This window comes from Caenorhabditis briggsae (assembly GCF_000004555.2).
Source record: "Caenorhabditis briggsae complete genome, chrI, whole genome shotgun sequence".
NCBI lineage: Eukaryota > Metazoa > Nematoda > Chromadorea > Rhabditida > Rhabditidae > Caenorhabditis > Caenorhabditis briggsae.
In genome coordinates, this window is record NC_013489.2 from 14,053,211 (window position 1) to 14,076,068 (window position 22,858).

The window sequence follows — 22,858 nt, forward strand, 5'->3', positions numbered from 1 at the left end:
TTTAATGCGATAAAAATTTCTGGTCGGAGTCCCTTTAAAAAATCGAAAACATCTGATTTTTGGAATTTTTTGAGATTTTCAAAAATCCAGAAAATTGAAAAAAAAATTCTAAAAATTCAAATATTCTGAATTTTTTGAAATTTTTAAAAATCCAAAAAATCAAATTTCCAGGCGACGGAGACGACAGTGATGATGACAGCGACAATCAAGGACCGCCACCTGGACGATCAGATGACGTGGCAGGCGGATCAAAAGGGGCGGAGCCAAGCAGTAGAGGAATTTCACAGGAATGCGGAGAATTCAAGGCTCCCGTGGGTATCCCAAATCATCGAAAGTTTAGTGTTAAGACAGATCATTGTTCATCTCCCTCTCCACCTTCAAATGATGGTGATGTGATTCTTGTTAGTGAGGAAAAACAGCCACAGCGAGGTAAGGTAACAAAGTGGGCGGAGCCTAAATTTTTATTTTATTTTTTATTTTTGAACTTTTTTTTGAAAAAACCCCATTTTCTCATTTTTTTTCACCCAGTTTATCACCTTTTATCACCTTCCCAAACCTCAAATTTCGATAAAAATTGAAAAAAATAATCTTGAAATTTTCAGACAAATCTGGAAATCGAAAAAAATCGAATCCCCAAAAAGAGAGGAAAAGATGAGCAAAAAGAGTCGAAAACGGTCCCGAAGTCGCGAACGGCATCACCGTCGTCGTTCGAGATCCAGAAGTCGTTCGAGGTCTCCAGAAGACCATCGACAGCGACAGCGACGAAGATCCAGAAGTTCGGAGAGAAGACGTGAATCTTCTTCTTCGTCGTCGTCTTCTAGAAGAGATAGAGATCGCAGATAACTTGATTTTCGCTTGAGTTTTTCTAAAATTTCTCATCTTTTCCCCGTTGTTCTCATAATTTTTTTAAAATTTCCCCATTTTTGGAATTTATTTTTTCCAGAAAATTCTATTTTCGTTATTCTGTTGGATCGATTTTTTTTGCCGGATCTTGTGAAATGTATTGGTTTTACTATATGATCTATTTTACTCCCAAATTTTGAAAACTAAATCCCAAAAAAAGTCAAAAATTTCAAGAATTATTTTCTTCAAAAAAGGAATTTTCAAATTTTTTTTTAAATTAAAAAAACTTTCAGAAAACCTATTTTTCAGAATTTTTTGGTTTTTTTAAACTATTTTTTCGCTGAAAATTCAAGAAGTAAATTAAACATTTTCACACAAATTTTTGATTTTAAAAGTAATTTCTAAGATTTCGAAATTCTCAAAAATCGAAATTTTCAAATATATTTTCTTGAAAACAACAAAAAAAAACAATGTGGGGGAGAGTTGAAAGGCACAACAATGGAGATGATTTTTGATGAGAAGAGAAATACTAATTTTCAGATATTAAAAACAAAGAAACTTCTAGAAATCTAAAAAAAAACACTAAAAATATATAACTTTTCAGCAAAAACAGAAACAAAATGGGACCTAAAATTAAAAGTAAGAATCCTAATGAAATTTGAATTTTTGCGAATTCCGCGGCGCCGACGGTGTCAATGGAAGCGGCGAGATTCGTCGAAGACTATTCATGTACACGTATCTGCAAAAATTGAGGAATTTGAGGGAAAAAAAGGAGAAAGCGGGAAATTTTTAGGATTTTTCCGGGTTACGGTAAGTTGAAAAGTACGCAAACACCGATAGAACCCAGAATCCTCAATTTTTGAGTTTCTAGAACGCATTTTTGATTTGCAGATCATTTGCGATGTTGGAAACGCGTTAAAACGTCTCTGACACTCAAGAAACCGAATTTTCCGGGTTACGGTAGGTTGAAAAGTACGCAAACACCGATGGAGTCAGAAGTCTCTAGTTTTTGAGTTTCTAGACCGCATCTTTGAGGAAATCTGAAATTTTGAACATTTTTGTACAGACCTTGTGTGATTTTTTCGATTTTCGGGATTTTTTAATTTTCGAAAATTTCCGTTTTTTTTTTCGGTTTTTTTTGAGTTTCAAAGATAATCTATTCCGATTTTGATGCTACAAATGAGCTTAAATACGAATTCTCAGCATAAAAACCCTAAAACTAGAGATTTCTGGCTCCATCGGTGTTTGCGTCCTTTTCAACCTACCGTAACCCGAAAAATTCGGGGTTTTTGAGTTTCAGAGACATTTTAACGCGTTTTTAACATCGCAAATGATCTCCAAATCAAAAATTCGGTATAGAAACTCAAAAACTAAGGATTCTGGGTTTCATCGGTGTTTGCGTACTTTTCAACCTACCGTAACCCGGAAGAAATCCAAACATTTCAAAATAACGCTAGAAACTTCTAGCTTTCGGCGCCAGGGACCCAAATTTTGCGGGGAATTCGATTTTTAGCATTTCAAAACGTTTCAAAAATCGGGCAGATTCGGAAAAGCTGAATTTTGAGTTTTTAGCATATTTCTCAGAAAAAAATACGGTTTTTCCATATTTTCAGACATTTTCCTTTGAAATGTAATCCAAAAATTCATCTTTCAAGGAATTTCCCCAAGATTTCTTGGTTTTTATGCGCTAAAAACAAAGTTTTCTGAGATTTCCACCCCCACACACTTCGACTAAACTTCAATTTTCCAGCTTTTTCAATAGAATTTGTGAATTTCAGGCATCTTCAAGCAAAATTTCAGTGATTTTTGAGAATTTTTCCATAGAAAAAAGCTCTAATATTGAGAAAATTGAGGTGAAACATTTTTTTTTGTTCAAACTTTCAGATTTTTCCAGAAAATTTCAGACCAAACTTTAGCAATTTTTCCTGCTAAAGCCGAGTAAAAAGCCTTTTTGAAGTTTTTTGACAGCTAATGTTTCATTTTTATACATTTTCCAGAAATTTTTAACTCCAAATTAAATTTTTCTCAAAATTTTCAAGAAAAAACTAACTAAAATGTCTTGTTTTACCTGCTAAAAACGATGAACAACGCCCGAAACCAGACGAATTGCGATCGATGAGCCCACATAGCTCTCCAACACGCGGCGACATCCCGGAAACGAGCCATGTAGAAGAATGGAGAACGTCCGAATGAGAATAAGGCATCCCACATTCCAATATACTTTCTCCACAGAGGAATTGAATCCAGAACGAAGATTTGAACGTCTCGTGGAACGCCTCCGTTACTGTACGCTGTCTGAAATAATGAAGAATCATTAGAGGATTTGTGAGCTGTTTCTCAAACTTTTTTGGACCATTTTTTCGTTAAAACCGGCTGAAAATGATCAAAGCTGAATTTTCAGCCTGTTTTTTATATCTGAGAATTAGGGTTTGAATTCCCGCCAAAACTGAAAACTTAAAAACTGGATTTTTCCAAAATTTTCTTCGATTTTTTCGGCGACAATTTTTAGACCTTTTTGGGGTTTTCAGCTATTTTCGAAGATTTCGATTTTTTTCAGTTTTTCTGCCTGAAATTTGACTGGATGATGGTCTTGACAGGATTTACTGTAGGTTACTGTAGGAAGCGAATCTACTTTTAAAAGTGGATTGTGATTGCTTCAAACTACAAATAACATGGAAATTAGCTTCTACAGTAGTCTACAGTAATCCAAAACATCGTTCCATCAAATTTCAGACAAAAAATACCTGAAAAATCGGAAAAGAATCTTCAAAAATAGCTGAAAACCCTAAAAAGATCTAAAAATTTTGCAAAAAGAAAAATCGAAGAAAAAATCAACTTTTGATCTCGAAATTAACGATTTTTAAAATCCAATTTTTTGATTGTTAGAGGTCATAAAAATTCAGAAATCCCTCCTTTTTTATACTGAGCAATGCCTCTTACAGTACCTGAAGTGCATCGAAACAACTCGAATGATTATGATGACCAGAGACACCGTACGAATCGAACGAGATTACGGTATCCGCCGACAGTACTTCCACGTGGCGCATCACAATTTGACATAGAGCATTCCGGTTCCACGTGTCACCATCCCGAAATTCATCATAGTCTAGGCAGATGACGTCACTCGAGGAGATTCCGAGTTTAGAAGCGGCACGAGAGAGCTCACGAGCACGAATTTCGCCCTGAAAAATATCAAAATAGGAATTTTCGTAGTTTGTAGTTTATCAGAAATTGCAGGAAAAACCCCTTCAAAAGCATTAAAACTAACTGAGTTTTAGTGCTTTGAAAATTTTACTGAGGCTTAGAAATTTTTGTAGTTTGTAGTTTCGCAGAAAATCCATTAAGCTAAACGTTACAAAAGTATTGAATTTTTCTAGCAAAAAATAATCAAAAACAGGCAAAAATTGACCAAGATACGACACTTAGAAGTTTTTACTGAGGCTTAGACTACAAACTACAATATTTGCTAAGCCTCAGTAAAATTTCAAGGCGCTGCAAGTCGGTAGAAATTTCACTGAGGCTTAGTAAGTCGTGTAGTTTTTAGTCGCTAAGTCTCAGTAAACGCAGGAGCTAGCTTTTTACTGAGGCTAAGTGACTACAAACTACAAATTTTTCAAAGCCCCACTAAACCTTAAAATCGCTATATCTCGCCTAGTTTTGAACCATAAGGGATCGTTTTTGGCTAGAAAAATAAATCAGGAATTTTCGATATCTTTTTACTGAGGGTTAGAAACTACAAACTACAATCTGAAAGTTTTTATTCAATCAATAATTCAACAATTTTTAGGAATTTCATCCAAAAATGATCCATAGTTAGATTGATTTATAGCGATCTCAAGTTTTACTGAGGCTAACAAAACTTGTAGTTTGTAGTCTAAGCCTCAGCGAAACTTAAAATCGCCTTATTTCAGCTAATTTTTAAGCTAGAAAATTCGTTTTTTGATAGAATCGTGTCTAATCTACAGATTGTGGAACAGAATTGAAAAAAAACTGAAAAAAAAAGGAATTTCGCTAAAAAAACCCTTAAAACTGAGCCCAATTAAAGCGATTTTCATTTCTACTGACTAGTGAGGGTTAGAAAATTGTATAGTTTGTCGTCTGTTCGTCTCAGTGAAAAACATAAAATCACCGTTTTAAAGCTTTCGAAATCATTTTTAGCGCTTGACTATTCTGACTTTGAAAAAAAGCCATTTTTTCACTCATCAATTCATCAAAACTAACTTTTTCGCTTTTCATCTCGTTTTCATGTTTAAAAATACGATTTCCTGACCCAAAAAACTCACCAATCCACCGAAATTGCCATTTGAAACGGAAAGAATAAAAACTCGGTGTCCAGCGTTCGTCAGCGCTCGAATCGTCGGTGAGAAGAACATTGTTTCGTCGTCAGGATGAGCAATTAGGAGTAGAATACGGGATTGGGGTAGGAGAGGAATCGGATAGGAGCGAACGGCGAAAAATAGTAGAATCACAAAGAAAAGAATGAAAATTAGAAGGAGAAGGGGCAGCATTTTGTTGTGTTGATGTAGAGAAGAAGAAGATGGATTCAAAAGACGTTGGAGGACCTGAAAATCAAAAAAATTGGTTTTTTGCGAGAATAACGAAGAAACTTTCTTCAAAAAAGACTATTTTGGAGTCGATTTTTTGAAAATTTAGCGAAAAATGAGCCAGAATTATCATAAAAAAGCTTCAATTCGTAGCGAAAACCAACGTTTTTGTTTTCGAATAAAATTTTCGAAGAAAAAGGGGGTTTTTTCTTAAATTTTCCACTTTTTTGAGATTTTTCGATAGAAGAAATTTTTTTTGAAAATTCAGCGAAAATAGGCTTCAATTCTGAAATTGGAGGCCAAAAATCGCTTTGTCTAGTTTTTAAATCAAAATTGTCTCATTTTCAGATAGTTTTACATAGAAAATCCGGTCAAAAATTGATTTTTACGCTTTAAAATTCAGAAAAAATCGATTTTTCAGAGAAAAATGTGCTGAAAAAGTCTCGAAAATCGATGAAAATCAAAGTTTCTTCGTTTTTCAAAAAATTTAGATTCGGAGAAAAAATTCGAAGAAAAGGGAAAAGAGATTTAAAAAAAAAACTAGGCGATCATAAATCATTTATACATGTTTCTTCTCTATTTTTTCTCTTATTTTTTGCTAGCTAATACGAAAAAAATAAATAAAAATGTTTTTTGGGGTTGAAGATTAAATTTAGTATTGGAAAAAAAATCCCGGAAAAGTTTAGATGTTCTTTTTGTTTGAAAAATTTAAGATTTTCGGCTTCAAATCTCTTTGCAACTCGCAAATTTTGCCAAAAATCCATCAAAAGCGGCGGAAAATAAGCTTTCTCAAAATTTACTGAGGCTTAGAGAAATTGTGTAGTTTGTAGTCATCAGTATTGTTAGAGAAAAAAAGCCTTAAAATTTTCAGTATTTCTAGCTGAAAACAGCCTAAAAATGCCGGAAATGAGATGATTTTTACACCGTTTTTACGTTTCACTGAGGCTTATGAATTTTTATAGTTTGTAGTCTATTAGCCTCAGTAAAAGTGATGCTTTTTTTTACTGAGGCCAAGGCTACAAGCTACAAAAATCTAAAAATTAGAACATTTTAAGCCGAAAACAACAAAGAAGTTGGAAATAGTCAATTTTGGATTTCACTGAGGCTTAGAGAACTTTGTAGTTTGTAGTTTCTAAGCCTCATTAAATCGGGTTTTCGTCGTTTTCAAGCTAAATAGCCCATTTTTTGTGTTTTTTCGTCAAAAATGTTGAAAACATGAATAAAATATGGGTAAAAACACAAAGAATCGTACAAAATTCTGTAATTTCCGTTTTTTGAAGATGGAAAGTAAAAAAAAAAGAAAAAAAATGAGAGAGAGAGAGAGGCGCAGAGAAAGGCAGAAAATATGAATTTGTAAAACAAAAAACAAAGAAATAAATAAAAATTCGTATAAAAATCTTATTTTTTCATGTCTGCGTTTCTCTGCTTCTCATACTCTCTCGTTTGGTTAAAAAACGGAATTTTTGAAAGAAAAATAAGGAAAAGAGAGCCAAAATTGTTAGAATAGTGGTATAAAAACTGATTTTCCATTAAAAAAGGTATTCTAGTCCAAAAAAAAAACATAGAAAATCAAAGAAAAAAGCCCAAAAAAAGAACATCTTGTCAGTCTTTTTTTTTGGGAAGTGTTCACTAAAAAATATTCCAACAGACACTCTGTCTGCTTGCGTATCTCCCTTTCTCTCACTCTCTCTCTCAGCCGTTCGTACGTTCTCGTTCTTCTCTTGAAAAGAAGAGTGTCATCATAACAAGAATAAGAAGACAAGGGGGGTCTCTAGGAAGACAAAGAAAAACGAGGAAGAGGAAGATAGAGAGGGACCAGCTGACCGATTGCACCCACCGATCATATTGATTTTGGAAAAAAGGTTGCCACGTGGCATACCTGTCTAACTAGATTGGCTGAACCTGAATGAGCTGGAATGGCAATGCCTAGTTGTGTATAGTGCGCTCCAATGCACGTTTTACCAAAGAATTCCATTGTTACAATCATGTAAAATTCAAGGAAATAGATTTCAATGATTTTTAGACATTTCGACTTTTTTAAAACTCCAAAAATTGTCCAGATGGACAAACCGACACCTGGGGGTTCCGCCCCAAAACATTGAAAAAAAATAATTTTTTCGGGTCAGAAGTTTGTCAAAAATGACTAAGAATCCACATTTAAAAGGTTAAACACCCGTTTAATCCATTTTCAAGTTGAAAATTCAGCTTTTACAGTCTGAAAATCGATTTCCAGCTATTTTTTAAAGGTGGGGGGACAGGAGATTTTTCGTAGTTTTTTTGTAGCTAGTGTATGCATTGTACCGTGACGGTGTACAACGCTTAATGTCACTCTGCGTACAGCTGTCGTCCTCGCCTTTATGTATGCAATGGGTGTGCGCTTTCTCTTTGCCCGCGTGGCTCAGTCGGTAGCGGCGCCGCACCCTCAATCATCGCCCTCACAAGTTCAACTCCTCGAGGGGCATCTTTGAACGGAATTTCGAGAACATTATTTTTTTCATGTCCCCCCACCTTTAAGTGTAAATTGTCGATTTCTGAGTTTTTTTCAATTTTTCTTGGTCATTTTTCATTTAGAAAATCATTTTGAAGGGATTTTCCACGATTTTTCGACGTAATTTTTAGGCCTTTTTAGGTTTTTCAGCTATTTTTGAACATTCTTTTTCGATTTTTTTTTCTTTCCCTGAATTTGATGGAACGAGGTTTGTGGCAGGGAGATTACGGTAGATTACTGTAGAAAACCCGAATTTTGTCTGCATTTCGACGCGATAGTGTTTGTAAGAAAACACTACAAACTACAAAAGGAAATTAGTTTCTACAGTAATCTACAGTAATCCCAAACACCGTAACATCAAATTTCAGACAAAAAAATTCAGAAAAATCGAAAAAGAATCTTCCAAAATAGCTGAAACACCTGGAAAGGCCTGAAAATTTCGCGAAAAAGCGAAGAAAAAATCAAGTTTTCGCCAGAAAAAAGCGAATTTTTCAAATTTCGCAGGAATTCGAATTTTTCACTCTTTGAAGCCAATTTTCGAAGCTTTGCGGAGTTTTTTGGAATCGTTTCTTTGTTGTTATTTCAATTTATATATTTTTCTACACAATAATTAATTAAAAATACAGATAAAACTATAAATTTTGGTCGGATTTATTAGATTTTCTTTTAAAAATATACACCTTTTCAAGATGTAATTTTGACAAACCACAACCAATTGAGCCAATTTTTACCTGATTTTCTTCAATTTTCTGACAATTTCCCCCCGTTTTTCTGCTCCTCTTCAGTGACACCCGTCTTCGTTTCGATACTTTTAATAAACTCCTCAAATGTCTGTGAATTTGCGCTCTGTGGCAATCGAATCGAATCGCCAAACGCCGTTTTCATCGCAGCGCCAAACTGGCGAGGAGTGTTCACTTGGAGCAGTGCAGACACCCCAACGATGAGCAATGTGAATCCGGATACGGTGATTACTGTAGCCACGCCGAGCGCCTTTCCAGCGAATGCAGCTCCGGAGAAGAGCTGCAATTTTTGGGATTCTTTAGAAGTCATTTTTTCAGAGAATCTAGCATTTTCAGTGTTTTCAGAGATTTCAGAAATTCTAGAAAAGTCAGAGAAATCTGAAATTTCAAAAAAGAAAAAAAAGATTGTCAAAAAATGTCCCATTATCAGTGAAAAATGCCAGAAAAACCGTATTTTTCTGAGAATTCAATTTTTTTGGAATTTTTGAAAAATTCTGTATTTTTGAATTGTTCTATACATTTCAAAATAATAACCTGAGCAGCGGCTAAATCAGCGGCTTCTGGCTGTCTTGAGTGCTTCCAGGCACTTCGAATACCCAGAAGAAGTGTGGCGAGCGATGTTCCACCGATTACTGCAAAAATTCCGTTTTTCATAAAGTTTTTACTGAGGCTTAGGAATTTTTGTAGTTTGTAGTTTTGTGTAAAACCTTTTAAAAGCAAATTTAGACCCAAAAACCAGTGAAAACGGTGGGAAATGAAGTGAGTTACAGCGCTTCGAAGTTTTACTGAGGCTTAGACTACAAACTACAAAAATTAAAAAACCGCTGAGACTTGACTAATTTTTAAGCTAGAAAAGCCATTCTTAGCTAGAAATTTTGGGAATTTTTAATATTTTTAAGTTTTATCGAATTTCAGTTTTCACTGTCACCTGATTTCCAGAATTTACTAGTTTTTCCGATCAAATTCTTGAATTACAGCTCAATTTTGTAGTACGAAATTCCAGTTTTTGGTAAAAATCATACTTGTAAAATTCCGGGCCGGCCCGCCAAAGCCCGGACCCGGCCCGGAAGGCCCGGTGTCAAAAATTCTGTATTTTTGAGCCAAATTTTGAGCTCTCAATATAATTTTTTCCATTTTTTTTTCGTATTTCGGATTGTTTGTCTGTCTGATCAAAAAAGATCGAAAAACTCGAAAAAAAATTTTTTGGTCGAAAAAAATCACATAAGGGTCCCCCCTTATGTGTTTTTTGAAAATTTCTAAACTAGTGAAATGACGGGCCCGGGCCGGGCCGGGCCTCCGAAATTCCGGAAAAAGCCCGGCCCGGCCCGTTACAAGTATGGTAAAAATCAGTTTTTGGGTTTTTTTTTTGCAAATTTTAGGCTGAAACACGGGAGATTCTAGCATTTCTAGACAAGAAAAAAATTTAAAAAACAGGCAAGAATTGACCAAAGGACGACGTCAAGAAGTTTTTACTGAGGCTAAGAGACTACAAACTACAAGGAGTTCTAAGCCTCAGTAAAACTTAAAATAGCTGAAATTTGGCTCATTTTCAATCGTTTTTCTAGATTTTCAGCTCAAAATGCGTGAAATTTGCTGTTTTTTGAAACGCGACTACAAACTACAAAACATTTTGGGCCTTAAAATTCCAACACTCTGAAATTCCAAAATTCCAGAAAGTTGAGATTTTTCGAAATTTCGACCGATTCAACTGCAAAATTCAATTTTGACAAAATTTACTGAGGCTTAGAAAAATTGTGTAGTTTGTAGTCTTAGCCTCAGTAACAGCGGTACTACGTTTACTGAGGCCTACACTACAAACTACACAAATTCCTAAGCCTCAGTAAGAATATTCAAAACGTTGTAAATCGGCTCATTTCCCATAATTTCGACCGATTTTTGGCTAAAAATTCGTGGAATTATTTGTAGTTTGTAGTCTATTTTCTACACGGACCAGTCTTCACAAAACCAGCCGTATTGCTCGTATCGATCTTATCCAAGGTGACCAAAGCGTGTCCCGACAGTGTGGACGGTTGGCTTATAGTCGTCGACGTCGTCGTAGTCACGTCTCCCATACACCTGGAATATCGTTCCACGTGGCAAGGGGGCGTGGCCTATGGTTTTTCAGGTATTTCTAGGCCATTTTAAAGGCGGAAAATTGAAAAAAAAAGGAAAAAAGAGCGATTTCGGCAGTGAAAAAAACCATATTTACTAGGAAAATTTAAAGTTAGAGAGAGGGGAAAAAACATTAAATTCGGGGGAAAAGAGTGATTTTAAAGGGACAGGAGACCATTTTTTAATCGAATAAATGAGGGATGGAAGAAGGAAGAATAAATATTAAATAAAATAAAAATCGAATTTTCGGAATTTTCAGATTTTCAATCGCTTCCGGAGCCCGACGTGGAGCTTGCATGACGTCTACGATGCTTCTTGGATTTCTTCTCCTGGAATTTTCGAAAAATGAGCTTTTTCTAAGGAATTATACAACGAAATATGCAGAAAATAATGTAGATTCGTATAGAAACAAGATGAAAAATTGAAAAATCGCCAAAACTCTGAAAAAACCTCTGAAAAATGAGAAATTTTTCGAGAGAAAAAATCATTTTTTATCCGATTTTTCATCAAATTTTTGAAGATCCTTTTTTGATTTTTCCCGGTTTGTTTTTTTTGAAAAAATTGGCTCAAAACAGCTAAAAATCCTTTTTTAGATAAAAATTGAAGTTTTGCAGTCTGAAAATTGATTTTCAGCTCATTTTTAGCTCTTTTTTGACTGCAAAATGTCGATTTTCGAGGTTCATTTTTTCGATATTTCTGGGTCATTTTTCATCTAGAAAATCATTTTTGAAGGGATTTCCCACGATTTTTCGGCTTAATTTTTAGACCTTTTCAGGGTTTTTAGCTATTTTTGAGCATTCTTTTTCGAATTTTTCATAATTTTTTGTCTGAAATTTGACGGGATGGTGTTCGCGAAGATTACTGTAGAAACTCCTTTTGTAGTGTTTTAAACAGTGTTTATATACATTTTGACGTGGCAAAAAAGAACCACAAAAGGAAATTAGCTTCTACAGTAATCTACAGTAATCTTCACAAACACCGTCCAATCAAATTTCAGACAAAAATGGGAAAAATCGAAAAAGAATATTCAAAAATAGCTGAAAACCCGAAAAAGGTCTAAAAACTCTCGAAAAATCGCGAATTTTTCGGAATTTTCAGTTTTGGCGGGAATTCAAAAAATTTTTTAGAGATTTCGCAAGTTTTTCGGAAAAAGGTCTAAAAATTTTGGGAAAAATCGTTGAAAATCCTTAAAAAATTGGAATTTTTAAAAGTGAAAAATCGGTTTTCCAGATGAAAAATGACCTGAAAACTCAAAACAAAAAACTCAAAAATCGACAATTTGAAGTCAAAAAAAAAGAACTGAAATTCAATTTTCCGACTGCTAGAAATTGAATTTTTAACATAAAAATGAATTTTAACGAAATTCAAACCTTTTAAAAATTCAAAAAATTAAAATAAAATTCGAATAAAATCACTTATTTTACAGAGTGATTTTTCAAAATTGTGTGGATTTTTTCTGATTTTTTCTCTGTTTCTATTCGAATCTACATCGTTTTCTACACATTTCAATGCGAAGTTCAAATATTCACCTTCTTATGCTTTCTCGCCTTCCTCTCCTTCTTCGCTCTCTTCCGACGACGTTCCTCTGCTTCTGAATCCGTCGAGTCATCGGAATTATCGTTTGGACGACGTCGTTTGGCATCTGGAGACGAAGAACCGCTCCGACGACGATATTGAGCCGGAAGCACCGGGCTACTCTTCTTTTCTGCGAATTTTCTGGGGCTTCTGGATGACGATTTTCTAGTTCTTCTAGGTGATTCAGAAGGCGAACGTCCACGTCGAGCTGGAGAACGCCCTCTAGGCTTTCGTGCATCTGGAGACGACGATGGAGAACGTCTTCTGGCCGGTGGGGGTGGTGGGCGTTTTCTGACGACTTCTGGAGACTTCTGACGTCGTCCAGGTGATCCGGAAGGCGACCGACCTTTTCTAGCCCCACGTGGCGATCCAGATGGAGAGCGTCCAGGTTTGCGGGCCGCTGGCGAACCAGAACGACGTCTTCTAGGGGATTCTGGTGGAGAACGGCCGAATTTGCTAGCTGCTGGAGGAGATCTTCTACGTGGAGGCGATCCAGATGGAGGTCTTCTGGCTGCTGGAAACGCTTGGCGTCTTTTAGGGCTTCCAGACGGGGATCGTCTAGGTTTTCTGGCTTCTGGAGACGCTGCACGTCTTCTGGGACTTCCAGAAAGCTTTCTCGGTCCACGTGGCGACCCAGACGGCGAGCGTCCAGGTTTTTTAGCTTCCGGAGATCCTTTTCTAGCTCCACGTGGAGGCGATCCAGATTGACGTCTTCTAGCTTCTGGAGATCTGCCACGTGGGGAACGTCTTCTAGGAGATCCACGTGGGCTTTTAGAGCGTCTAGCCTGCGAAGCGATGGCTTTCCGACGTAGCTCTGCCTCTTCATGACGCTTTTTTCTCTCGATTTCTCGTCGTTTCGACTCCTCTTCCCTCTCTTTCTCATCACGAGCCGGTCTACTACGATCACCGCCACGTGGCGATCGGGAACGTCTTCTAGGTGGACTTCTACGTCTGTCATCTCGTCTAGGAGACCTTCTCGGAGATCCACGTCTTCTTGGAGAGCCTGGAGAACCCCTACGTCCTCCTTCGGGACTCATATTCCTTCGTGGCGGCGTCTTTCGTGGACTCAACGCTCTCGCTGGGATTCTATCGTCTCTGACCTGCTTCTCTCTGGCTGGTCCTGTATATCTGCCGTTGCTAAGTGTCTTATAGCGATTCGTCCAGTCGTTATCCTCCTTTACACCTTCTTTACTGTCTCTATCATCGCTGGTCTTCATTTCGGCCATCTTTTTGTTGACTAGCGACGCTGGAATCCCATCTTCCGATTCGTTGGCCTCGATGAGCAGACTCCAGAGCTCGCCGACGAATTCACGAGCGCGGCGTGCGTTGAGGAAGCCGGTGACGTTTATCTGGAAGGTTTAGAGTTGAAAATCGCTAAAAATTGCAAAAAAATCAATTTTTTTTCTTCGTTTTATTGAAAAGTTTCTTACCTGCAACAACTTAGGATTAATATCCTTCTCATCCAACTGCGATAGAATATACTCCACGACAACGTCATCCTCGATTCCCAGTATCTCATTCACACGAGCGGTGATCCACGGCTTGATGACGTCCATATTGATGCGGGTCAGGTCGATCTTGAAGGAAAATATGAGAGAAGAGCCATCAAACCTTTAATATTCCAGATTAGAAATTTTTTCTATTTTTTCAAAAACTTTTTTCCAAAAAAAAAACTTTTTTCGGTTTTTCAGGTGAAAAATCGCTACTAGACCTCATTTTTATCTATATTTCCTACCTTTTTCTCTAGCTGCTGCTCGAATTTCATTGTTTTCAACAACTTTTTTTCTTTATCCGAAAATCGGCCATCCTGCTCTGAGCTGGCGCCGCGGAAGTAGCCAGCGTCCATTCTGAGATAGAAATTAGGTTAAATGTTCAATTTTCATAAGAAAAAACAAGGAGATTGGTAGAAAATCCGGCGAAAATCAATAGGGAAACATTGGGACAAATCTGATTGGCTCGACACGAAAAACGCGCCAGTTTTTTTCGTTTGCGCAGTTTTGGTGAGTGAGCTGGCGCGTTTCTCGTTTCCGGCGGGAATTTCAATTTTGAAGGAAGAAACTTGAAAAATTATTTATTTTCCGGGATTTTTTCAGCTCTTTTCCCCACTTTTAGCAAAAAAACACAAAATTCAGTCAGGAATACAAGTATTTTATTTGCTTTTCAATTAAAGGCATACATCAAGCACCAAAACCAGAAAAATGGTTTTTCAGGGGGGGGGGGAGAGAAAGGAAAAAAATCAATTATTGCCATAAAAAATACGTCGATACATAGGAACATGTAATTAAGAAGGTGAGAAAACAGGTGAAAAAACTTATTATGACATATGAGAGGGGGAGAAAATGCAAATTTTTGTATTATGAGGTTGTGAAGAAAATGCGCTCTATTGCTAAATTTTTTGAATTTTCAGCAAAAAACAAATGGATTCATAGAAACAAAATGCAATAAAATTGAGGAGAGAATGGGATGGGTGAATTTGCGTAATATAAAACAATCAAATAATAATAAAGTTAGTTAATCAGGTTGAGCGGGAAATTTGAAAAATTCAAATTTAACGAAAAAAAAGAGAAGGGAAGGGGATAGGAAAAGGATAACACACAAAGACAGGGGACAGGAAAAGCTGATAATAAAACTTATCAGTTGGAAATTCTCAATTTTTGAGGTGAAAAAAATATTTCAAAAATTTTTTCTTAGCTCAAAAATTTTCAAAGAAATCTGTAATTATTAAATTGAGAAAATAATTATTATAACGAGAAAAAAAAGAACATAGTGAGAGAGACGGAGAGAGAGAGAGATGATAATTGCACGCGTATCGAATTTTTGAGACAAATTTCTTCTTTTTTGGGGTGAATTTCAATGAAAAAAAAAACAATTGAGGTCTAGAAAATGAGTTTATGGAGCTGCCATGACCATCTGTTTCGTTGGTGTCGACTGTGCTGTGGCGAGCGACAGAACGTCGTTTAGCGATGAGTTGAAGTCGGACATCGTGGCGCTGGTGTTGTGCTCCATGCATGCCGGATTTCTCTGCAAAAATTGAATTTCAATAGTCAGAAAATACGCTCTAATGAGGATTATTTTTGAAAAACGCGTTTTTTTCCAGAAAATTCCAGAAAAAATTGAGAAAATCGAGCAATTTTAAGTCGTTTTGCGCCGAAATCGAGTTTTACTGAAGCTTAGGACTTTTTGTAGTTTGTAGTCACATTTAAAAAAACTTCAGGGAAATTCCACGCATTTTGAGCTAAAAACCATTGAACACAGATGAAACTGAGCCGAGTTATAGCGTTATAGCGTTTTGAACATTTCACTGAGCCTTAGACTACAAACTACAAAATGATCCTGAGCCTCACTAAAATTCCTAAACTCTTCATTTTCAACCATTTTTCGTCATTTTTGGCTTGAAATGTTCAAATTTTTTGGAATTTTGTGTAGTTTGTAGTCTTTTAGTTTTTCGTCGCGGATGAATAATTTTTTGAGCCATTTTTCGGTGGAAATGGTTTTTACTGAGGCTTACACTACAAACTACAAAAAGTTCTAAGCCTCAGTAAAATCAATTTTCAACCGTTTTTCGTCATTTTTCGCTCAAAATTTCGATTTTTTCTCGATTTTTTTTTCAAATTCCACAACTTTAGTATAATCTAATTTTAATTTCCAATCGATCTGTTCAATTTTCATAAAAATCGGTTCAATACATCGAGATTTATAAGCATTTTATAAATATATAGTCGGAAAATGCGCTCTAATCTTATTTTGTTCAAAATTGTTTTTTTCAAATATTTAGAGCGTTTTTCGAGAAAAAAGACATCAAAAATGTTTAAATGCTCTCCAATGAGAATTTACGAAAAAAAAATCCAAAAAAAAATGTTTTTTTTTTGGAATTTTTTTTCGAAATTTCGTTTTTCCATGAAAATAATTTTTGTAGTTTGTAGTGTCTCCATATTGCTCACCTGTCTATGCAATCTGAGTCCATTTTGTGTGGTATAGTTGGTACCACATCCGCGGCACTGATAGGCGTCCGGATTCAGGTGGATCTTCTGATGAAGCATCAGGGCGTGCTTTTGAGTGTACGAAGCCTTGCATTTGTCGCACTGAAAAAGTATAGTTTGTAGTTGGTGTAGTTTTTGTAGTTTTTGTAGTTTTTGATATAGAAAAAAAATCGAAGATAAACGGTTGAAAATAATGTTTCTCGGCGAAATCGAATTTTCACTGAGGCTTAGCGAAAATTGTAGTTTGTTGTCAGCAAAAAATGCCTAAGAACGAATGAAAACGAGCCAAATTGAATTACAGGAACTTGTAGTTTGTAGCTCTTTAGCTTAAGTATGCCGACAAACAAGTTTACTGAGGCTAACTCACTACAAACTACAAAACTCGCTAAGCCTCAGTAAAAACTTCGAAACGCTGTAAGTCGACTATTTTCCGTCGCTTTTCAGCGATTTTTGACTAAAAATTCGTTATTTTTTTCTGCTTTTTTTTTCGTTCGCTTCTCGGGGAAGCCTTCTCAATGGAGCGCACTTACATTGAATCGCATTCCGATGTGCGTGACGAAATGACGATGAACGGATCCTTTCTCTTTGAATATCTTATTACATCCTTCCATCGGACACACGTATCCGCCATTTTCAGATTTCGGCACCTTGATTGGTGTGTTTTTTCGCTTTTTCGCCTTATTTTCAGCTGATGTCGTGGCATCTGCGGGATTCAAGGATTCGGCCATTAGAGATTCCAACATTGCTAACGTATCGAATTGTGACGGGTCCATTTGTGAAAGATCAGCCGGTGGAGACGGTTGGGATGACGTGGAATCCGTTTCACTCGATCCTCCTTCCATTCCAGCCACACTGTTTTGATTATTGGCGAAGAGGATCTGAAAATCGAAACTTTTGCAAAAAAAAAATGAAATTTTATTAAAATTTTTTAGTTTTATTTTATAGTTTGTAGTTATAGAATCCTAGATTTCAATATTTCAGGTTTCCGGGATATTTGAAAAATCAAAATCTGGAAAATTTTTTCATAATTTTCAGATTTTTCTAAATTTTCAGAATTTTCAATAATTCAGAAATACAGGAATTCAATTTCGGATAAACATTCTGATTATAAATTTATATTTAAAATAAATTTCAATCATTTTTGTAGAAAAATGGCAGAAAACCGAGAAAAATTAGCCGAATTATAGCATTTCAAAGTTTTTACTGAGGCTTAGCAAGTTTTGTAGTTTGTAGTCACATCTAAAAAAGCAGAAAAATTCTACATATTTTGAGCTAAAAATCGAACAAATCGATTGAAAATGAACCGAGTTACAGCGTTTTCAGTTTTTGCTGAGGCTTAGAATATTTGTAGTTTGTAGCTGAAGCCTCAGTAAAAATTGAAAACGCTGTAACTCGGTTCATTTGCATCCGTTCTCAATGATTTTTAGCTCAAAATACGTGGAATTCGCCGCTTATGAAAATGTGACTACAAACTACACAATTTCCCAAGCCTCAGTAAAAAATCAAAATGCTGCAACTAGGCACATTTTTATCCGTTTTCGATTGTTTTTAGCTCAAAATACGTGGAATTTTTGCTTAAAATTCGTCGCGCTTCAAATGGCTCAAAATGGCTCATTTTTCTTCGCTTTTTCTGGAATTTTTTCTAGAATACAAACCTGGAAAAAGTTGCTGAGCAATGCGTTCGATTCCTGATTCTCATCCTCATTATTTTCATCGGAAACCGTGGGCGGCATATCAATCATCGCCTTCATATCCGGAAGTCCTAATAGCGAATTCTGAAGGAATTGATCGAAAAGTGCCGTGTTATTGCAATCGGTTGTCATCGGAATTTCCGCGTCTTTCCGCACGTCTTCTTTCTGAATCTCTGTCGTCGATGACGTGGATGTCGTCGTTGATAGAATCGTTTTCATCACCAAATCATGCTCCTCTTCTTCTTCCTCCACAGTTTTCGAAGCTCCGCCCTCTTTGATCATATCCGCTACCAACGTCGTCTCATCGTCCTCCTGACTCGACACCGATCTGATACTTCTGGAGCCTAACGATGAGCAACCGTCGTCGACGTCATCCATGTCTTCTGAATTCTTTCGACGTGGCATTGGCTCTTCGGATGATCGATGTGACGTTGTTGTGGTTGTTGACGTGGCACTGTCGTGACAATCGGCAAGAAAACCGACAGATGTTGAGCCACATGTTGTACATTTCTAGAATTAATGGGACGTTAATAGAGGGGAAGGGACGTAATCCAATTGTGTGCGCAGTCCTAATTGCAAGGGGTGTCGTGCGCTCTAGCGAATTTTAATTTTTTTTTTTGCAAATTTTTCAATGGAGCGCGTTTAAAAAGCGAAAAAAAATCGAATGTTCAATATTTTGTTCAATAGAGCGCATTTGCAAAATTCGAATTTCCTTACCATTTTCCCGCTGAGCACATCGTTTAACGTCTTATTATTCTCCATACATCTCTCTAGGGCGCCGGTGAGCTTCTCCAGTGTGCAGATGACGTCGGTGGGATTCTGAAAACACTACAAACTACAAAAATCGAAACATTCAGAAACATTTCAAGCGAAAAATGACGAAAAACGGTTGAAAATGAGCCGAGTTACAACCTTTTTGGATTTTTACTGAGGCTTAGAGAATTTTGTAGTTTGTAGTCTAGGCCTCAGTAAAATCTATTTTCATCGTAAAATGGCTCATTTTTGTTCATTTTTCTGGAAAAACAAGTCTACATGTTTCACAAAAAATTACAAAACTACAAACTACAAAAAATTTTGAGCGAGAAATGACGAAAAACGGTTGAAAATGGATTTTACTGAGGCTTAGAGAATTTTGTAGTTCGTAGTCTAAGCCTCAGTAAAAACCATTTTCACCGTAGAATAGCTCAAAATCGCTCGTTTTTCTTCATTTTTTCTGGAATTTTTTGTAATTTCTCACCTGTTGCTTCTCCTCTTCTGGCACCTCGTTTCCGTGCTTCATTCCGTTCATCACACGCTTCAGACACGTCACCGCCTGCATCAAATCCTCGCTAACACGCTGTTCGGGCGTCGTTTCCGCTCCCATTGTTGGATGGTAATCTAGTCTAATGAATAGCTGAAAATGATAAAAATTAGAAATTTCGTTACAGCAAAGAAACGGTGGCTGAAAAAGACAGAGGAAACGTGGATTTTTTGAGATCAAAAAGAAGGAAAAATGGGTGGAAAATAACTGGAAAAATCCAAAAATTCCTGGAAATTCAGAGAAAAAAAAACATTTCAGAGCAAAATTTCGAGCTAGAAATCATTGAAAACGAGTGAAAATGAGCCGAGTTAGAGCGATTTTCATTTTTACTGAGGCTTAGGAAATTTTGTAGTTTGTTTTTTTGGCCTATTTTTTTTGGGAAAAATGCATTGAAATGATGAAAAGTCGAAAATTTGCTAAAATAGGAAATTTTCCAGAAATTTCAGTTTTGGCGGGAAACTGAAGTTTTCGAAAAGTTTGCAAAAAAAACGTTTTTTTTTCACCGAATTTTCCGTTTCCCGCCAAAACTGAAATTTCGAGAAATTCAAATTTTCTGGCTAAAAACCTCCCGAATAATATACAAAGACCCAATTTCTCGCCTCCCCCCATACAAGGTCAAGTACCTCTTCGCCTCTGAAACGACAGAATTGATTATGGGGTTCCCCTACGATCGAGAGAGAATGAATTAGAAACATCTGTCCCTTCAAGATAGGCCCGACGTTTTCGAGCCAAGAAGAAAAACTAGGTCAGAAATGTCGGAAATTGGAATTTTTGAGAAAAAAAAAGTAATTTTGAGTGCTTAAAGGCGCAAGAGCTCTTTGAGCCTATTTTATCAAATTTTCGACAATTTTCAACGTTTTTTCAATGTTTTTAAACATTTTAATGAATTTTTCCTGATTTACATCGGAAAAAACAATAAAATATGTCGAAAAAAGAGAAAAATTGGCCAAAAAACCATCAAAAACGGTTGAAAACAAGCCAAGTTACAGCGACGCGTTGAATTTTTACTGAGGCTTAGAACTACTTGTAGTCTGTAGTGTAAGCCTCAGTAAAAAATTCAAAGAGTCAAAACTCGGCTCATTGTTATCCGTTTTTGATGGTTTCTAGCTCAATTGAAAATGGAAAACAAGACTACAAACTACAAAAATGTCCAAGTCTCAGTAATACTTCGGCAGACTGTGATTTGGCTCATTTTGGGTCATTTTTTGTTTAAAAAAATGTCTAGCAACCTATTTATTCGATTTTATGAGAATTTTGGAGAATTTCTGTAAAAAAAATGACAAAAATCGGTTGAAAATTAGCCGAGTTAAAGCGCGTTGAAGTTTTACTGAGGCTTAGAGTTCTATTATAGTTTGAAGCTGCTAAGCCTCAGTAAAACGTCGCGGCGTCATAACTTGGCTTAAAGTGGAGCTTTTTCAACCGTTTTTGGCTAGAATTGTTGGGAATTTCTTCCCTTTTCTCGCCGACAGGGATAACGGAAATCGGAAAGACGGAATAGGCCAGCAAATTTGAATTATTCAGAAAAAGTGCGCTATTTTGAGCGGAAATTTGAAAACAGGGCTAAAAGCCAGAAAATTGAAATTTTTGGTGCTCAAAAACCTTAGAAGGCGTACAGTCGACTAGAAAAGTTTGCTTCTATTTCTGTGTTTCAAGCGAGAGAGGGGGTGTTCAGGGTCAGCCGATTCACCGAAAAAACAGACACACACACACACTTCTCTGCAATTCGGCGGGGCGACGACGCTGAATTCAAGGAGAGACAGGAAACCATCGAATCCGTCCGTCACTAACACACACACACACATGGTAGATTTAGAGGACCGGTGACTGACTTGACGGACATCGGTGCCCGGCGCCCACCGACACTCTCTGCCCATTTCGCCCCCGGTTTTTTTCCGAGTGACCTTCAAGGTGTCCCCCCTCTACTTTTAGACACCCCAACCATACATTTTAGCAGTTAGCGAGTGACACGGAAAATGTTGAAAAAGTAGAGGAAGAGATCTAGAAATGTGAGTGTGTCCTCGAAATTAAGAAGAGGGATTTCGAAATTTTAAGTAAATCGGATTGTCAGGAATCTTGGCTAATTATCTCAGGTTTAAGCTCAATTATCTCGCTTCCTATGCATAATATCAAAAATATGTAAACTAATAAAATGACAACTTTTTGATATCTTTGACAGAAACTGAGATGAATCGGCTCAAAGTTAGGGAGCCCTTTTATTACAGGTTTGACAGAAAATAGAAGAAAGTTAGCTTCTAGGCTCTCAATAGGAGGAAACCAAGGAAACGTCAAGTTTGGCGGCTAACATTTTAAGTTTCACGACTCATATCCTAGCTTCTAGTGATCCAATCCTAACGAATCCTATATCAATCGATACAGTATTTTTTGGAAATCAAAATCTTCCAAATTTGACCGTCAGAAAACTAAAGACCGCAACCCAAATTTACAAAAATCGATCGGAATAATTCGCTCAATCAAAAAATCCCAATTTCAAGGTGTTCCAACCGGAACTTCAATTAGAATCGGCTCATTTAGGCTCTTTTAGTCTCTGCTAGACTAAAATCCCGAGCAAATGGGTGGTTTCCCTAATCTCCATCTCCCAACTTCTTCTACCATTCCCCGGGCCCTCCGAACAGCCGTTGAGCTGTCTCCAATGGGTTTCTCTTCCTTCTCAAACTAGCTTCTGCTGACCAGCGGGAAATAGTGTGTGAATTGATGAGCGAGGATCCATCTATTCAAAAAAAAACAACGGGGACCGCCTGTCCTCTTTCTCCGCCAATATATTCAAATGCAAATCGCTAGGAGGGGGGTTGTTAGGGGGGACACTAGGAGCCGCGTCCTCTTCCGAAGGGGGCCCCGATCGGAGGGAAGAATGGAGAAGAAGCAGATGTGCTTCTTCTTCTTCTTCTGCTGACCTGTCAGAGAGGGTCGTCTGGGGGGCTTCTCTCATTTTCAAGGCCATAACTTTCACATTTCCCGTGTCAGCGGGGCTCCGTTGGCTCCGTTGGCAACCGTCTCTAATGGGGAAATTGAGAGAGAAATCTATGAATTGGATGTCTGGTGGTCTCCTAGGCTCAAGACGAATGCTCGAAAATGTCTAAGAATCGTGAAAAGTTGGAAAGTCTAGTTTAGGAGATCCTAAAAATGGAATTTCTAGCAACAATAGAGAAAAAGAAACTCGGAAAAGGTAATTTCAAAAAATGATTGAAAATTGGAAAAATTGAAGACTCTAGAAGTTTCTAATGAAATCTGAGAATTCAGGAATATGCAAAAAATGGAAATTCTAGGGAAAAAAGTTTTTCGAAGAAATCAGAATGTTAAATAGCACCCACTAGAGTTTAATAAGGAAAATCTAGGTCCAGAAAAGCTAAAAAATAGAAAAAAAACCAAAAAAAAGAGAGAATTTTCGCTGAAATTTCGGTAAAAAAACGTTTTTACTGAGGCTTATTAACTTTTGTAGTTTGTAGCTGTTTTGAATCGTTCAAGGATTTTAGTTAGAGAAAATCACAAAACTACAAACTACAAACGAGTCTAAAAATTGGGAAAAAATTCAAGCTGAAAGTGACGAAAAACGGTTTTTAGGGATTT

The 22,858-nt window shown here is 36.7% G+C and overlaps 5 protein-coding genes across 5 annotated transcripts in view; 1 reads left to right on the plus strand and 4 right to left on the minus strand.

Annotated features, from left to right (window-relative positions):
• The window catches only part of Cbr-rsy-1, a gene marked incomplete at both ends in the record, with an annotated part of 3,360 nt that extends 2,566 nt beyond the window's left edge, over positions 1-794 (plus strand). Inside the window, 2 exons of the mRNA XM_002646040.1 lie at positions 172-434; positions 603-794. Coding sequence (XP_002646086.1) covers positions 172-434; positions 603-794 — 455 coding nt within the window. The remainder of the gene's footprint in view (positions 1-171; positions 435-602) is intronic.
• Positions 795-1,491: 697 nt separating this feature from the next.
• Positions 1,492-5,351, minus strand: CBG07954 (the record flags this gene model as incomplete). Its single annotated transcript, XM_002646041.2, has 4 exons — positions 1,492-1,582; positions 2,912-3,138; positions 3,789-4,025; positions 5,127-5,351. 4 exons carry the CDS (start codon positions 5,349-5,351, stop codon positions 1,492-1,494), a joined length of 780 nt encoding a protein of 259 aa, XP_002646087.2.
• A 3,265-nt stretch (positions 5,352-8,616) lies between these two features.
• Positions 8,617-10,687, minus strand: CBG07955 (the record flags this gene model as incomplete). Its single annotated transcript, XM_002646042.2, has 3 exons — positions 8,617-8,895; positions 9,150-9,247; positions 10,567-10,687. The coding sequence occupies 3 exons, from the start codon at positions 10,685-10,687 to the stop codon at positions 8,617-8,619; spliced, it is 498 nt and encodes a 165-aa protein (XP_002646088.2).
• Positions 10,688-10,990: 303 nt separating this feature from the next.
• Positions 10,991-14,148, minus strand: Cbr-rsr-1 (the record flags this gene model as incomplete). The annotated part of the gene is made up of 4 exons (XM_045241507.1): positions 10,991-11,083; positions 12,257-13,651; positions 13,733-13,879; positions 14,038-14,148. The coding sequence occupies 4 exons, from the start codon at positions 14,146-14,148 to the stop codon at positions 10,991-10,993; spliced, it is 1,746 nt and encodes a 581-aa protein (XP_045093618.1).
• Positions 14,149-15,191: 1,043 nt separating this feature from the next.
• Positions 15,192-19,336, minus strand: Cbr-ztf-6 (the record flags this gene model as incomplete). Its single annotated transcript, XM_002646044.1, has 6 exons — positions 15,192-15,323; positions 16,244-16,384; positions 16,813-17,160; positions 17,938-18,483; positions 18,691-18,792; positions 19,211-19,336. The coding sequence occupies 6 exons, from the start codon at positions 19,334-19,336 to the stop codon at positions 15,192-15,194; spliced, it is 1,395 nt and encodes a 464-aa protein (XP_002646090.1).
• Positions 19,337-22,858: the final 3,522 nt, after the last annotated feature.